Here is a 16765-nt window from a genome sequence, read left to right on the forward strand (position 1 = left end):
CATCTCCAGAGATGGCAATTCCACAGTCTCCCTGGGCAGCCTTTCCAGCACTTCACCACCCTTTCTGTGAAGGAATTTTTCCTAAAATCGAATCTAAACCTCCCCTGGTGCAACTTGAGGCCATTTCCTCTCATTTTATTGTTTGTCACTTGGGAGAAGAGACCAACATCTTTGTCTTGACAACAAGCATGATGCACAAATACACTTTGATGCCCTTCTAATTTTATAAATAAAGCCGAGTAGACAAAGTGTCTTATCATTGTGCTAATTTACGTATCAGAGATTTTCTTTTAATATGTAGTAAACATTATAAAGCTGTCCTGTGAAGGAGGATACAGGCAAAGGCTATTGCACCTTTACACAAAATACATGAAAAATAAATAAGCAAGTATTACTCCTCTCCTCAGTCCTTTTACAAGCAAAAGAAAGGCTAAAATAAGTTATTAGCTCACCTAATCAAATGGAATTCAGGGATAACTAAAGGAATTTAGTAATTAACACAAGCTTCATCCTCTCAGTGCTTTACTTAGATTTCAGGTTTTTACAGATATCAGCTTAAGGACAATTACCATATTTATTTTCTGGAATTCTTCATATATTTACCTTTAGTTCCCTTTGACTAAAAACTAACCAAAACAATAAAACAACCCTCACAAATTTGCTGATGAAATAGCTAGAAATAAATGGTTAAACTTTTGATTTTGAAGACATTACGACTGAAATATCTGTGCTATGTAACATACTCATAAACAGAGAAAAATAAGTAACAAGTGATAAAATCTGCAAATGGTACAGAATTATCAGGGAATTAAAAGCTAAGACAAATCACAGGAAACATGGTGCCCAGGAAAGGGCAAAGAAAATTTGACTCGCACAATGTACAAAATAATCCAAAAGAAAAAAAGGGTACAATAGTACACCAAAAAAAAAGCAGGCAATAATCCATTTTGAATTAGCAATTAACATTCAGGACTGTGATTGTGAAATATTTTTTTATAACTTGCTAAGATATCGGCTCAGAGTTGAGCAGCAATCAAAAGTAAATCCAGAATATTAGGAATTATTTGGAAGATCTCAGTGGGAGGAGAAAAGTTCTATTACCATATAATGCCTAGTGCATCCACACCTTGGATACTGCATGAGCACCAGTCCTCCCATTTCAAAAGTGCAACGAGAACAGTTACATAAGAGTAGCTTCTATACAAAAGACATTGAAGAGGACTCCTCAGTTATTTGAAGAAAAAAAAAAAAAAAGAAAATTAGCTAAGTCAATATCAAAGTGAATGGAAAGATGTTATTTATGGTGTCACTGCTTCTTGTAGTACAAGAATTAGGGATCGCAAGATACTAAAAAGCAAGGACAGAACAAGCACTTTCAAAAAAGACAAACTGTGTAGCTGCAATGGGCAGCTGCAGAGATCAAGAACACAGATGGGTTTGAGAAGTGATAGGAAATGGATCGAGAAAAAAAAAGCTCTTAAAATACAGACGTGACTGCTGGAACATGAAACCCCCAAGTCATGGACAAGGTAAAGTAGCATTTGTGTGTGTGTGTGTGTCTGTAGAACTGAAGGAATGTCACTGGAATGCAGGTAAAAGAAGCCAACACCAAACCGAACCACTGAGACTTCATTGGTCCTATCAACACGATTTGCTGGGAAAGCTGAGGAACAAACAACGTGCCCCCTCCAGTGGAGGGGAAATACTTGACAATTCACATGCAGCAGGACAGGAATATAGTATGGGAGACTTCATGTTTGCTATTCAATAGCTTATGATTTCTACACAAAGAAATCTCACTGTACTTTTGGATATTCCCCACAGCAGTTCAGTTACAAGTACCCTGGTCATGCAGGATCTTGTCTTGAACCACGTATGAAATTGTGCTCTCACGGTTACACAGCAAAACCCCACCTCAATGAAAGAAGGCACAGGGAATCTCCCTTTACCTCTAGTCCATTAGTGTACCAGTTGCACAAGATTCCAACCAGTTCATTAAAAAACGCAGTACAAATAATAATAATAATAAATAATTCCCTATAATAAGGATTTAAGTTAAAATTGACCTTGAAAGAACCTACCAGCAAGGCAACGGCGAGCCACAGGCAGGTTTCTACAGATGTGGCACTTGGGTCAGGCAGCTTTCAAATATAAAGGAAAACCATAAGGAGACAAGGAAGTGGCAGAAGGCACCCATGTATTCAGTAGATAATGTCAACATCAGGAGCTAACAGAAGTAATAGAAAAAATAGTGTAAAAAATTAGCTAGCTCAAATAATCACATTTGAAGCTCCTCACTCTTTAATCACATCAGCAGAGTTCTTAATCATATCCTTAAACTCACGTAAATCTCATAAGAGAATCCCTTAGAACTAATTTTCAGAATAAAAAGAAGCACTTTGTGAATCTTTTGACAAGTTTTTCACTTGCAAAACTGAAGTAGACATCCAATAGCTTAACACAGGATTTTAATAGTTTCTCTTCAAGGTTGTCACGAGCAGATACTTTAACTGAAGGACCTGAAAGAGAAGTGCATTTGCAAGGGTCATCTGTAGGCAGATAAAGTCAGTTGGACTCCTTACTTGACTTAAAGTATTCTTCCTACTACTCAGAATACAGAAACATTTCTGCATTGCACAATTCTGCCCTTCTCTAAGGACTGAGAGGCACAGTGCTCAGAAGATAAGCTTGGTAACATTCAGCTTGCTTACAGAAACCCCAAGAGTCCTTTGCCGTGCTTTTTTATCTACCGTAACAGCTAACACCCATTGCAGAAACACAAATACGCAGCTGGGGAAAACAAAGTGAAAACTGAGAGACCAAACATCAAGAATGATAAATCTTACATACCTACAGAACATGGCTCAACAGTAATTCACACAAAGCCTCAATTATTTACTTCACAACTTTATTTCTTTGTAAGTTATTGGTATAAAGTTTAATATCTAATTATACAGTAAACTGGGGACTTTAAGGGAAGCTTGTTTTGTCTTTTTAGTGTCTTTTGCCATTTGGTCCTCAGACTTAAGAGGACTAATATTTTATGTGTACCTTAAATTTCTGTACAAAAAACATTTCAAGCCTTTGTTTTGTTTTTCTGAGTAGGATGCACAAATCATGCATATTGTAGACAATACAATGGTCAAGGAAGTATTTCCCTCTTTAAACTAAGGCAGTTAAAAACCCATGAGCATCAACTGAGTAATTTGGAAGAGTGAAAAGGCTTCCTCAGTACTCTACTCTTTGAGCAAATATCATGTTCAGTAAGACACACCCTCTTGGAATTATCATTGATTTGATTGCTGTCTGCATTGAAAAAGACAGATTGTCAAAGACAGCATTTAATTATGTACATTTTATAATGTCACTAACCCATCCACTTTTGAATACGAACTCATCAGCATTAAGCATTGTGTAAAACCACATGCAAAAATAGCCATAAAATTTTTTAAATAGAACCAAATTGGCAAGTTTTGGAAAGGATATTTCAATGTTAAAAAAAATATAGTCTATTCAAATGAGCACTTCAAGTAACTTAAATATATTTAGCAAACATGTCCAGCAAGAAACTCTCTGTAAAAGAAATTGTTCTTAGAACAAAAAGCTAATGAATGGCTATTTAGACACTAATTTTTCAACACAGTGGTGGGTCTGTGTGAAACAATTCGTAATCTAAATAAAGTGAGTCCATTACACTGTAAAAAAACCCATACACTAAGCAGGCCTGATTAACTATTGCATTTCTGTATTTACAAAAGTGCTTGGCATAACAAAATTACCTAAAAAAATATAAACTTTACCGATATCATTTGGTTCTATGTGTACTCCTAGATCTGCACTTGAAGAAAAATAGTATTTACATTGTTATTTAGACAAGTTTCCTGTTATTTTTAAAGAAATTTAACAAAACTCCCCACACAAATGGACCCCTATGTAAGTCAATTCATTTCATCTGGCTCATCATAAATAGAGCAGAAGCAAATCCTTGAGTACTGAGCAATATAATTAATTCTAGCCATTGTCTGTGGCATTAGAGCCCAATACAGGCTGCCGACAAATTGGGCAAGTGGAGTTTTCAGAAAGCCAGCGATCAATACAATGAATATGAAACTCATGCATACAAGGTAACTGCCTTAGCTTATTCCCTGTTACATACTCATTAATGCAAACACTGCATGTTTTACTTATTTCATTTTCAGTGTGAATATCCCCATAGTTTCGGGTAGAAAGATTGTCAATCTGCTCTTTGGTTAAACCTCTTAAATGATCATCATCATCATCTTCATTCAGCAAGAAGAAGTGGGCAAGTCGAAGTATGGGCAGTGTTCCATTTTCCACTAGGTTGTTCGCATCTTGAGACTGCCTGTTATCTTGGTTTTCATTATTGCGCCCGTAGCGTTGAATATCATTGCTCTGTCCATTTGTTTCCCTGTTGCCTTCCACTGCATGCCTGTTTCTAGATGAAACTGCACTTGGATCACTGCTACGGTTTGCTGAACTTGAGTTATTCTGCTCTGACTGTACATCCGGTAAGTGATGACCACCTCTTGGCACTTCTGAGTTAGATTCAGTTTCCATTAAAGAACTCAGTTCTCCAAAGCCTGTCATAATTTGTCTAAGGATTGATCGAAGAGCTGCTGATGAAGGTTCACCAAGCCCAGTTTCTGAAATCCGACGAAGAGGTATCCGTATAGTGCTAACATAGGTTCGAATACCCGCACGCTCCGACCGCGATATTGTACGCCGAAATCCTCCACTGTCACTTTCAAAGGTAACTATGTTTTCTGCCATTCCTACTCTAGAACGAGTTCTACTGGCAATACTGTCCCGATCTCTGTTTTCTCCAGGACGAATTCTTCTCACCTGAAGATCTAATGTAATTGTTGGATGCCTTCTAACAGCAGCTACTGGCCTACTAGATTCCTCCTCTTCCAAAGTTATACCCAAGGATGGGGCTACACTGGAAAGTAGAGGAGTCTGAGTGTTACCTCTTGCTTGTTCTTCAGCAGACTGTGGAGAAGGTTGAGCTGTTTGTCTTCTATTTCTACTGCTTTGCTGTGTGTTTCTGTCCTGCCTCTGCCCATGTTCCTCAGAACGAACAGTATCACTTTGCCTTTGCAGTGGAGAGCGGCTTCGACTACTTAAAGTAGACCTCAGCCGCAGAATTTCTAGTCTTTGGTTTGCACTCATCCGAACATTAGTTCTAGCTCTACCTCTCGTGACTCCCGTAGAAGTACCTCTTTCTGGCATTCCTCTTTGTTCACTGCTAGCTGCAGAATTATTATGTGTAGCATTTGTTTGCGAAAGGCCTCTCAACTCCCTCGTTCTACTCCTAAGCCTCCATGAGACTGGATGAGAGGCTGCTTCAGGGAATTGTGCCACAGAACTTCTCAGAGACCTGGTCCTTGCAGTGCTTGAGGCCTCACTGTTGGCAGCTCTTGCAGTCCTGCTCCTCGTTCGTGGGGTTGCTGGACTGACAGCTCTTGAACGTCTTCTTTCTAAATACATTCTGCTACTACTATCTATACCCACATACTCGTCACCAGTAGTTTCAAAACTGTTATGCTCATGATTTATATTGATTTCAAGACTAAATCGAAACTCCCCGCTGTTTGGATTTGTCCGACTCACAGCTCTCCAGGTTTGGTTCCCACTCTGTCCACTGCGAGTGGCATTTCCTGTGCGACGGAACGTGTTCAGCCATTCAAGCAAGGAGTCACCATTTGAGTTTTCTCCAAGGACATCAGAATCTGAGAGAAACAAAGAATTGCAAACATTCAAACAACTGCATGCTCAGCATACTACGGTGCACTCCAAATCCTCTAGGCTTGCTGGGCCCTGACTTCAGAAATGACAGAGTAGCAGGATAGCTACATCGCTACGGTAACGTAATTTTGCTGAAAATATGCTGTATGTAAAAAAGTCAGCATAACTCATCAGTTGAGCCTAGAATTCTTGTCTCACCAGCAGATACACAAAGAAACTGGTATGTTCAGATGGCCTCTTCTGAGAAAGTGTTCAGATTTGGGCAGTCCAAAGTTAAGTTGTATTTGTCCAACATGTGTCCCTCACTTAAGCTATCAATTTGAAGGTATCCTAGTGAACTAGTTTTGATAAAACAAAGAAAAGTACAATAGATTCATTTTACTTCTGAAAACATTTTAAAAAATTGTTTTCTATTAGCAGTGGGATAAATGAAGCATGGTTTTGACAGATTTGCTCCTTTTGTGCAACTAGTACTCTTCCTACTACAATATCCACAGCTCTGTACCCAAATGTCCTCCCACTACGAGCTCAAGAACAGATACAGTTGTGGTTAGTGCTGTGTATAAAGCAAGCCAAAGGTCATGATCACAGTGAAGGCTTCCCTTAAAGGGATCAGATTAAGCTTTCCCTACTCCATCATCTCCCTCTATCATGAAACATGCAAGAACTTTGGTGTCTTCATTTCTGAGTTGCCTATTCCTCTCCTAAATCTGACTAGAACTGGCCAAACTATTAAGCTAATATTGCTGGAGAACTGAAGACAGTCAGTGCACATAATACAAGCCTCACTCCATTAAAACAAACAGAAATAAAACAACAAAACTAACAGAACAGTGGAGACAATAACTGTTTCCTACTAACTCCTTCTCTGTTCCAGCTTCTCTAATATACAATAAAACCTTTTAAGAATTACAAGAATGAAAATTATTTTTGTGCCATTAAGTTAACTAGCAAAAGGAAACCAGGAAAAGAGAAGAAAGTAATCTGTGGTTGACATTCATCAGTTTTCATGAAGTATTTCAAGTTTGTTTTCGTATCATTAGGAAATCTCTTACTTTTAAAACAATCCACAGAAGCACAATGAAAAAACAAGACTTGAAATGGCTGGTACCGAAATCCATCAGCATTTATCTTAAATATCTGTACAGGACAGTATTTATGCATCACATACTATATACACAAATGAAGAACGTTTACCTCCAACAGTTCTACCTTCACGTTCTCTGTTATTCAGATCACTCTGTGATGCCAGGCACTCCTTAGCCCCTTCCAAGCGCTGCTGCAACTCTTCTGCTGTTATTTCCCCTGAAATAATTTACATTTTGATAATGCTGTTAGATAAGACATTATTATTATTGGCTCAATACAGCCATGCAGAAATAACAATATTTTCTATCTTGAATTAAAATCTTCCGAAATAAGGTAAAATTAATGAAACCAAAAAAGAAAATGGCACTACTGTGAGATTTTAACAGGTACACAGATAACAGAGGAAGTAGGTACTAGGGTGGAAGAAAAGATGCAGAATGTGCGTCAAGAGCACACCAACTTCCAATAACAATTCAGAGGCCTCCAAAATTGCCATACCAACAGATATACTTTAATGTCAGATATTGTTTGGATATTTCCCATACATGATGATGTTGCATTTGAAAGAGTAACATTTTTATTTCAGCTTTAGTATCTATTTAAGTTAATTTTTACTGAAGATCATTAATTTTTAATGGAAATGGAGAGGTTTTTGCTTTCTACAAAGCCATAGAAGTCAGGCTACTTGAGCCATACAACCACATGTGGTGTCTGAAAGCAGCAGTGTTACCTCACATTACATCTTTTCTACTGAAGGTATCCACATCTTACCAGGAGTGCCAAGCAGGTTTCGGTCTCTCATTAACCTGTAATCTTCTTCATTGAGCTCGTTAATGAACTGGTAATAGGCCTCCTCCCTACTGAGGCGCTCCAGCTGTCGTTGTCTCTCATCTTCACCATGACTACGCTCTTGTGAAGAAGTCTGCTCATTGCCATTTCCTGCACGGTGCCTGGAGTGATCCATGATAATGCCAGGCTGTCCTGAACAAAATCAGTAGGTTAGACCTCACAGACATTCCAGTAAGAACTTACCTTATCTGCAGTAAAAAGTTCCCAGCATTTCCACGAAAGTTTATCAACAGCTAAAGATTATTAAGGTAAACCAAGCTCCATGTTATTTGCCAAGTCGTGTAGTTTATTATGCAAGTGTTTTGCTTCTAGCTTGTTGAAAAATAGCTGTAAGTTCCCTGTGCTTACTGAAAGGACATACCAGTCGGTACAGAAACTTTAAAATAAAAAAGCAATGCTAATTTATTTTTTATTTTTTTTTAGCAAAATAACGCATTCTAGAAAGTTGAAGTATTAAACCTATTTCTGTTCTCTCAAGTAAAACACAACAGCAGCGTGGAGTATTTTAAAAGCTAAAATGCCATTGAAAACATTGTGCTGTAGTTACTGGACTGTAATTAGCCAGTATAGACTTCTGACAACCACAACTACTGCTTTAGAGAAGACTATCTTCCACTTAAAACAATTACTGATAAGCAGGTAAGACTATAAAAGTATCTCTGTCGGTACTACCCCTCACACAGCACAAAGCCTACAGATTCTTTTTTGGTGGAACCAAGTTTTTTCGACATTCTTACATCACTTGTATATTTTCCTTGCACTCTCTAATCCAAGGATTAGCTATCAGGGGGGATACCCATCTAGAGTAAACTGGTATAAAAGAGAAAGGGCTATACTTTACCCACAGTTCTCCATCACTTTCAAAATATTCAACCTGTAGGATTAGACTATCAGAAGGCATGGCTAACCTTCCATCATCAGCATTCTCAGCACACTCCTGATCGGTAATTCATCTTCACAGGAAAGGTGATGAGACAACCAACAGACAAAACTAAGTAACTGTCAGATATACATTAAATAAAGAGCAGATCTTTATCAATGCTGCCAACAGATATAAAGAATCAGAAAATGTATTTTCCAACAGCAGAAGCTGGCATACATTTAATATACCTTTCTTACGTTCTCTGTGGGATCCACTCTGATGCATCCTTGGTGTCCTCATTTTTCACCCCACATGCTACTTCTCCTCCCCATAGGTAACTGAACTTCTATTCCTAATCAATCTTTCTACTCATCTGTCTCCTGTGTCAAATACTGCATTTTGATGTATTTAACAGTTCCTTCCAAACTCTTTAACTCACTTAAAAGAAATCAAAGATGAGTCTCTCCCCTTCAAGACATTTTCTATTCCCATAATATTTGCGGGGGGTTTACATTTACTGTTGCCCTCCTGGCTCAGCCTCACAAGCTGTAGGCAACTGCTGACTTCCATTTCCCAAAAGGGTTATGTTCAAATCAGGCCATTTCTCATGTCACATTTCTAAACACAAGTTTCTCAGCCAGCTCTTTTTGTCTTGCTACCCTGGTTTCCTCAAAGCAAATGCTATTCCAACCCTCCACGCCCCCAACAACACAGTTGGCACTATTATTACCCTGATGACGCCCATCACTTGACTATTATCATGAAAATGCATACTGTACTGAACATTAAAGACCCTCTGTCCTATATGACTTACAACTTGACACAGGTAAAGCAGGGAGGGGAAAGAGGTCAGATAATTTAGTTTCACCTAAGGTTGCTATTTAGATGAAAGTCTTAAAACAGCTAGTGTGTTACTGTTTGCCTGACAATGACCATAGTAAGTTAACAGATTTTCCATTTTCCAATCACTACATTGCTTCACAGGAAGAAAAAAAAATAAATTAAAAATAACCCCCCCACACACAAATTCTTAAGATGAAAAGTCCATTACATGCAGCCCCCCTCAATCTAAATTTAAACTGTTGATCAAGAAAGGTTCTTTACTTTTCATTTCTCATCCATAGAAAATCTGGTAATCTTTTCTTCAGATTTTGTGGGTGGTAGAAAAAAATTACTGTTTTGTTGACAACTGTATGGTAGGACGATTAGTCACACTCCTTAAATGATTCACTCAGAAACAGTGAGAAGTGTGAAGCGTTCGGTTGTCCCATCTGTTTAACATAACTGCACAGATGACAACTACTAACCACATTTATCAAACGCCACCCAAACTATGTACTTTGGCACTTAAAATGCTTCAGAGTAGTGAGAAAGTTGGAGGGTATTAACTGCATCAAAATTAAGTACTCGAGCACATAAAATATTTCAAAGTATTGAAAAGTTTAAGGGCACTAACTGCTACGATGTAACAAGTTGAAATCCAGTTATGAGTCAGGATTACTCCCACTTTTCTTTGAAACAGGGGCCAAATGCCAACCGTTTGTCTACGTTTTCTAGAGCTCCCAACCTAAGACTAACTCCTTCAGTTCTTAATTTGTAGTTATTCTGGCCCGTTCTTGAAGATTTAAATTCATTTTTATCTAAGCAACATACACCTTACGCTTTTAGGTTTTGGCCTCTTTCCATGAATTACTACCCCCAATTCAATTAGGTACACATCTTCTGAAAGACTACCACCTGATCACAAGCAAGACGACTACGGAGTTTAGATGAGGAAGCCTCGCTGAACGACAGGGCTATTTAGCATTTCTGTCACATTGCAGCCTCCAGGCAAGATGATCTCACTTAAGTTAAAAAAAAAAAATAATTATCAAAAACCCCCAAACCCAGAAATTCCCCCAGAGCCTAAGTAAGGAGAGGAGGGGGCAGGAAAGCCGGACAAAAGGAAAAATCAGAGGTAATTAAAAAACAGGCCGCAGGACACCCAGGAGGTGCAAGGCCAGGGCCTGGGGCCGCCCGCCTCCCCCAGGCCGGCGGCAGGGCCTGCAGATCCCAGCGCCACGCCGGCTCCCGCCCTCCGGCCACCCCAAGGGCGGCCACGGGCCGGGGCCCACAACCCGGGACCGGCAGCGGCGGGGGACCCCGGCGGGAGCGGCAACCCGCCGGCCCGGACACCCCAGACAGCGCCTGTTGCCAGACGCCTGGGGGAAGGGAGGCTGAGGGGAGTGACTGACACGGCTCCCGCCCAATTACCTGGCCAGCTGGCGGCTACCAACCAATCGCGACACAGCAGGGCAGCACACGCCCTCCCATTTCTCTCCTCCCCAGACTCCCCGGTAGGGCCCCGCCACTAACCGCCACAGGTCGGATCGACTCCCTCCAGCGCTGCCCACACCCCCGTCTCCCCCGCCCGCCGGGGAGCGGCATCACCCGCTGCGACAAACCGGCGAGGCGTCCATGCAGCCGTCTGGCCCAGGGCCGGTCTGGCGAGAGCGCGGCCGGCGAGACCCCAGAGCCCGTCCCTGCCTGCCGTCCGCGGCGCCGACCAGGGCGGGCCGGATCGGCCCCGCTCCGCGCTCCCCTTCCCTCCCGGCGGCAGGAGCGACGGCCGCCTACGCCAGAAGGAAACCGAGTCCTGGGTGTGCGAGCGGCGCACTCCAGCCCCCGTTGCGGTCCGCCCGCACGTTCCCAGCGCGCGAGGGCGGCCCCCGCCGCAAGCCCCGCCCCCTCCCGCGCATGCGTGCCGCTGCGGCGCGGGCGGACGGGGCTGGATGGGCGTGCGGGCTGGGCGCCGCCTCTCCAGGTCCCCGGCCCGGTCCCTGGCCCTGTTCCCGGCCCTGTGGCCGTTGCCGGACCCGGTCCGCGGGCCTCAGCCCTTTCCCAGCATGCGCAGCCCTCCGGCCGCACGCTGCCCCAACAAGGAAGGCCGGCGTCGCTCGCGGCCCTGCGCCGAGACCCGCCGCCTGCGGCCCAGGTGTCCGGGGGCGGCTGCGGGCGGCCGAACGCGACCGCCGTGAGGGGAGCGGGAGGCACCCGCGCTCCCCGGCCCCGTCTCCCCTCACCCGGGCGGGTCCTGCGCGCCGGAGCCGGCCCCCCCGGCTGGTGGGTGCCGCGGGTGCTCTCTCGCCGCGAGTTCTCACTAAATTGTTGGGATTTTGTGTGTGTCTGGTTTGCGTAACTTGCCATTCTCCGCGGCGCTGCTGCATCCCTTGAAAGGCGTTAGCGAACCCTCAAACCTCGCCCTGGTGGGTGTCAGCCTTAAAGGTCGGTAACACAGGATTTCACAGCACATCGCTTTTCAAGTGGGGTATAGTTAAAAAAACCTTAAACTCCGCTGCAGACAGACACTGCATAGATAACAGAAACGTTAACACGGGAGCTTAGCGCTTAGCACTTGGAGAAGGGACAGGTAGCTCAACAGGAATGTAAATAAAGAGCCTTCTGACAAGGACATGCTAACTGCTAAAAGAAAACAAGCTAGGGTAAAATAACTGTGGTAGTAATAGATCAGCGACTTCCTACTCAAATGGCCCCCACCCCAAAGAAGGTGGATCCCCCTGCCCGGGAATCATGCTGATCCAGATTAAAACCAGCACAGTGGGCATGTATTAGCTTGGCATGTTTAGAGTGGACGATAAGGAAGAACTAATCATTAGCTAGCAGATGTTTTAAGAGAACAGAAACTAAATAACAAAGACTGCTAATGTATGCAAAGATAAACAAGAACTGCAGGTAATTGCCCAAGGAGATGAAAAGTACTTCTTGAAGATGCACCAGAGGGAGGAGATTCTGAATGTTCAGAAACCTTACATATATGCATGACGTATAATAAATATGGGACTGCTTGTTGAAACGGTGTGCAAGTTAGGAGGAGCGACCCCCTTTGCACCCAGTGCCGCAATAAACATACCTGCTTTGTAACTCCTCGAGTTTGATTCCGCACGTCAACTGTCAGCACAACCCTAACATCGGTACCCTCATAATATCAATGACCATGGTTATATCTTACTGAATCAGCATAAGACTGCAGCTTCAGTTACTCGAGTATTTGGCACTTTATAATAAATTATGTAAGGACTAAGATTATAATAACTTTCCCCCCCCTTGTTCTTTCTCCTTAGGCCCACATTTTTAAATGGGACATTTTTCCATGAGTTGCTGCTTCTCCTTCCTTCCTTTCTATTTATCTTTTCTTCTGCAGGAATCTCCCTTCACCCTCTCAGTTTCCTACAGTAAGCCATTAATTGCTCAGTGCTGTCACAGAAACTTGTGTTTCAAGCTGTGATTTTAGACATTTGGATTTTCAGAGCCTTAGAATTCACACAAGATGTAAAACCTTTTAGAAATTCCACGTGTTAAATGCTGGTACACTGACAGAATCCACAAACTTTTTTCTTCTGTGTTGCTTCTGCGGATTGTTTCAACACATGTCTGGAGTTGGCAGACTGTGACAGGGAGCACATTTCACATCTCACATAAACTATTTGAATCAGTAAAATTAGAGGATTTCATGAGAAGGATGCTTTAATTATGTAGAAGCACTTCACCCCTAGAATATCCAAATTGCTTATACTTCTGTTCAAGCTTGCTTGCAGATATAAATGAAGTTTGGGTATTTTTTGTGCCACTGGTCTCAATGCGAAGGCGAACCTCACTAATGGATGAGGCGTTCAGAAAGGCTCAGGGCCAGTAGCCAGAAGATACCTCTACTCCCCACTTCAAATACACACCCCAGGATTTCTTCATTCTAGCTGAGAAAAAGGGTTTACACCTGTTTTGTTGAGGTTTTGTGTTAGTTTATGTTCCTTTTGTGCCAGTATGTTGTTTCCATGAGACAAATTAGATGATTGGAGCATATTCTTAGCACTGAGGCCAGACCAGGGATGACAACTTCCAGCTCGCAGTACTCAAAAAATGGAACCCATGTTGCTATTCATGTTCCTTACCACAGTATGAATAATTAGTATTGTATTAGGATTTTCTTTGCCTGGAGCAACTAAAATAGGTCCTTTCTTAAGATCAATTTTACTTTCATAATAAAAGTCAGAGTATATAAAGTAGTGCCTGGATCCCTCGAATAGTTTCTTCCCATAATTTTTTGTCCTGTTTTTGAATCTCTTCCTCTCATAGTCTGTTTCTAAGTAATCATTATTCCACAATCAAACACAGTATCTTCTTTAGTATCAAGCCCACATACAAGCTGCTCACCCGGAAAAGGGTATGTTTTAGATAACAACCCCCCTATTTTTGTACTGAAACCTTATACTGAATTAGTTTCCACTGACCGGTCCTCCAATGCAGAATTTTGTGTTCATGCCCTGTTCATACTGATGTTTCCCAGCAGTACATTATAACTAAGTATAGAATTTGTTGATGTTACACTGTTTTGTTAATACAAAATAACAAAAGCAGATCTTTCCTGGAATACTACTACTACACTGTAGCAAAGCTTTCCATAGTAGACGACTATCTTTGGAGTTAAAATAAAAACAGCCTATGGAGGGCAGCAAACTTCAGGCAATTACTGAGTTTTGCACTAGAAAATCTGGAAATCTGGTTTTGTCTCGTCAACCCTTTAAATTCCTTAGAAAGTAACTTCGTTCTATTATAATTTATTACTTGATAAAAGCAAGGCAGAACTTCATAATCATTTTTTTTTTTAACTGGGTCTTAGCACATGCAGATGACAGCAAAGTGGTATCATTAAGCTGATGTGTTTCAGAGGAACCTGGATAGGCTGGAGGAATGGGCCATCAGGAACCTCACAAATTCAACAAGGACAAATGCTAAGTGGCAGCACAGACAATGGATTACCGGGAAGTGATTGGGAAGTGATTCTTTCCCGTTGAGTGGCTCTTGTTTGCCTGCATGTGGAATATGATGCCTAATTTGGGGGTCTCCAGTAGAACAATCCTGATATGGAAAACTGATAAACTGGAGTGAGTTCAGGGAGTTCATCATCAAGATGGTCATGGGCTGAAGTACTTGCTGTGCGAGAGGGGCTGTGGGCATCAGGGCTGCTTCAGCAGGGAAAAGGGGCAGCCTGCCCATACTGACATGGAGGTTACTGAAAAGACAGAGACAAGATTTTTAGCAATTAGAAGGACAAAAAGTTTCACCCTGGGGACAGTCAGGTCAAGGGACGCTGTGAAATCTCCCTCCATAGAGGTTTTCAAGACCTGTGTGGAAAAAGCCACAAGCAACCTGAAGATAACAGTAGCCCTGCTTTGAGCAGGATATTAAGCTAGATGACATCCAGAGGCCCCTTCCAACCTGACTATTTCTATGATTCTGTTTACTGAAATAATATAAAATAATAAAATAATATTCACTATCAGGGTTTATTTCTCCTCAGGTCTGGCTTTTTTCAATAACAAAAAAATAACCAGGAGTTCATAGGCTGAATTCTCAAGGCCTGTCAAGACTCTTGAGAAATGATTCTCCGGCTTCTTCAGGAGCATAAAACAATAAGGCTGATAGTTACTGTAGGTGGCCCTGAGTCTGGCAAACAGATGTTTCACTGAATGCAAGCACGGCTCTCCTGTACAGCACCTGGATCCAAAGAACTGATTTTGGTTTGTTAATAATTTCCACTCCTGCCAGAATCTAGGATGCCGTGTTACATAAGTGCATCACGAGTCTGATCAACTTTGTAGCAGTTAATCAACTTTATAGTAAAGTACAATTAAGGGCAAAATAATAAAAACAGAAACCAAAACCCCAAAACCCACCACATTGCTTTACATACAAAACTATTTGTAGAACCAGCACTTTATGTACCTGCTTTAAGTAAACTGCATTTTTAAATGCTGCCAGCTGACTCACTCATCTGCACATTAACAATGGCAACGTGTCTGGAAAAGACTCCAACTGTGCAAGTACAATAGTTTGATTTTCTTTACATACAGAAAAGAAAAAAAAAAACCCACTGTATTCTCTTGGCTTCAGCTTTTCCTGGTCTAAGCAAAAGTGGAATATGTATAGCAGGACTGGCCTTTTTTGCACTCAATACCAAGCTGGGAACACCTTAGTTACACTTATAAAGTGTGGCCCTTTAGGGAGATGGAAAACTTTTAGCAGGTAGCCACTCTTGCATGAAAAGTTCTCTGAAAAGCAAAAGTATGTTCCAATTTGGCAAATTAGCAAGTGCAGCAAGTGGACATTCTAAAGGCATTCAGCGTTGCAGGTGATCCAGCTATAAAATACCAAGATGATAATTGAAAAAAACTGAAAAGATACACTTTTCTGTGTTTTTTTCTCTGTGTATGAAGACTGCAAAACACAGTAGCTTGTTGTACATTCCCCAGCTGTAAGCTTTGCTTCACAAACTCTGATTCTAGCACCGACACCATGACCATTAGCATGCAAACACAAACATGGCAGCTTTGCTTTCGGTACTGCTGCTCCAGCTCAGCTACAGAACTTGCTTTATCTGGTGCCATATCTCAACAGGCACTGTCTGCTTATTAGCACAATCCAGCTGGTTCCCAGACAACCCAGGGCTTTCACCTGAAATACAATTCCGTGCATTCAGAGATGTTTAATGATGTGAACCTTCCCTGATTACTTTCCTCTCGGGACACGGCTTGCTTTGATAACTGTCTCCAACCCTCTGCACATTATCGGTGCTAACATGGTAACAGTTGCTCTTCTATGAAGAACTTGGATTTTCTTCACAGGTGTGGCGATTTCAAACAAGAAATGTCAAACGTGTGTGTGCACAGGAAACATTAGAAAGCACATAAACTTGGAACAGAAGGACATGATAGAGCAAGCCACAAATGTTAGAGGAAAAAAGAGAAAGAGGAAAGCTCCAAAGAGCCAAATTCAGTAGGACATGTTAAGCATATATTTTTAATTGATTTCTGAGACAGCATGAAAGGAGGGAATACAAAACAAGCAGTAAGAGATAAGAAATCCTACCAATTAAAAAGGCCACTGTGGGAATCTGAGAGTCAACAACAATAGATCATGGCATGGTCATGTCTTTCTTTTTAAGTATGAACCCAGATATTAAACCTTTCCTTGAAATTATATTACACTGTATCAGATTTCTAAAATAAAGCACAAAAATTAGTAAGCTTCCATGAGACAGAAGGTCACATTTTTGTGACTCTCACAATTTGACCTTGAAATGTCAATATTAATTTCTCATCATTAAAAGATTCAGGTGTGCTTTCTGTTTCAAAGATCTTATGA

General features: G+C 41.6%; 1 protein-coding gene across 4 annotated transcripts; it reads right to left on the reverse strand.

Moving 5' to 3' along the window:
* Positions 1-2182: 2182 nt before the first annotated feature.
* RNF6 (ring finger protein 6) lies at positions 2183-11271 on the reverse strand. 4 transcript variants are annotated; one of them, XR_008820199.1, is made up of 5 exons: positions 7627-7836; positions 6964-7071; positions 5632-5750; positions 2345-2519; positions 2183-2227 (listed from the first exon to the last, which is right to left on the reverse strand). XR_008820199.1 is itself a non-coding variant. In XM_056328633.1 (4 exons), exons 1-4 carry the CDS (start codon positions 7817-7819, stop codon positions 2469-2471), a joined length of 471 nt encoding a protein of 156 aa, XP_056184608.1. In that variant the 5' UTR covers positions 7820-7836; the 3' UTR covers positions 2183-2468. The 4 variants fall into 4 exon arrangements, 3 of the variants coding, with proteins under 3 accessions (XP_056184608.1, XP_056184606.1, XP_056184607.1); XM_056328633.1 differs by having other exon boundaries at positions 2183-2519; XM_056328631.1 differs by lacking the exons at positions 2183-2227; positions 2345-2519 and adding an exon at positions 10922-11271 and having other exon boundaries at positions 2892-5750.
* Between the last annotated feature and the right edge of the window lie 5494 nt (positions 11272-16765).

The sequence above is a fragment of the Falco biarmicus genome, chromosome 2, assembly GCF_023638135.1.
Source record: "Falco biarmicus isolate bFalBia1 chromosome 2, bFalBia1.pri, whole genome shotgun sequence".
In the NCBI taxonomy this organism is placed as follows: domain Eukaryota; kingdom Metazoa; phylum Chordata; class Aves; order Falconiformes; family Falconidae; genus Falco; species Falco biarmicus.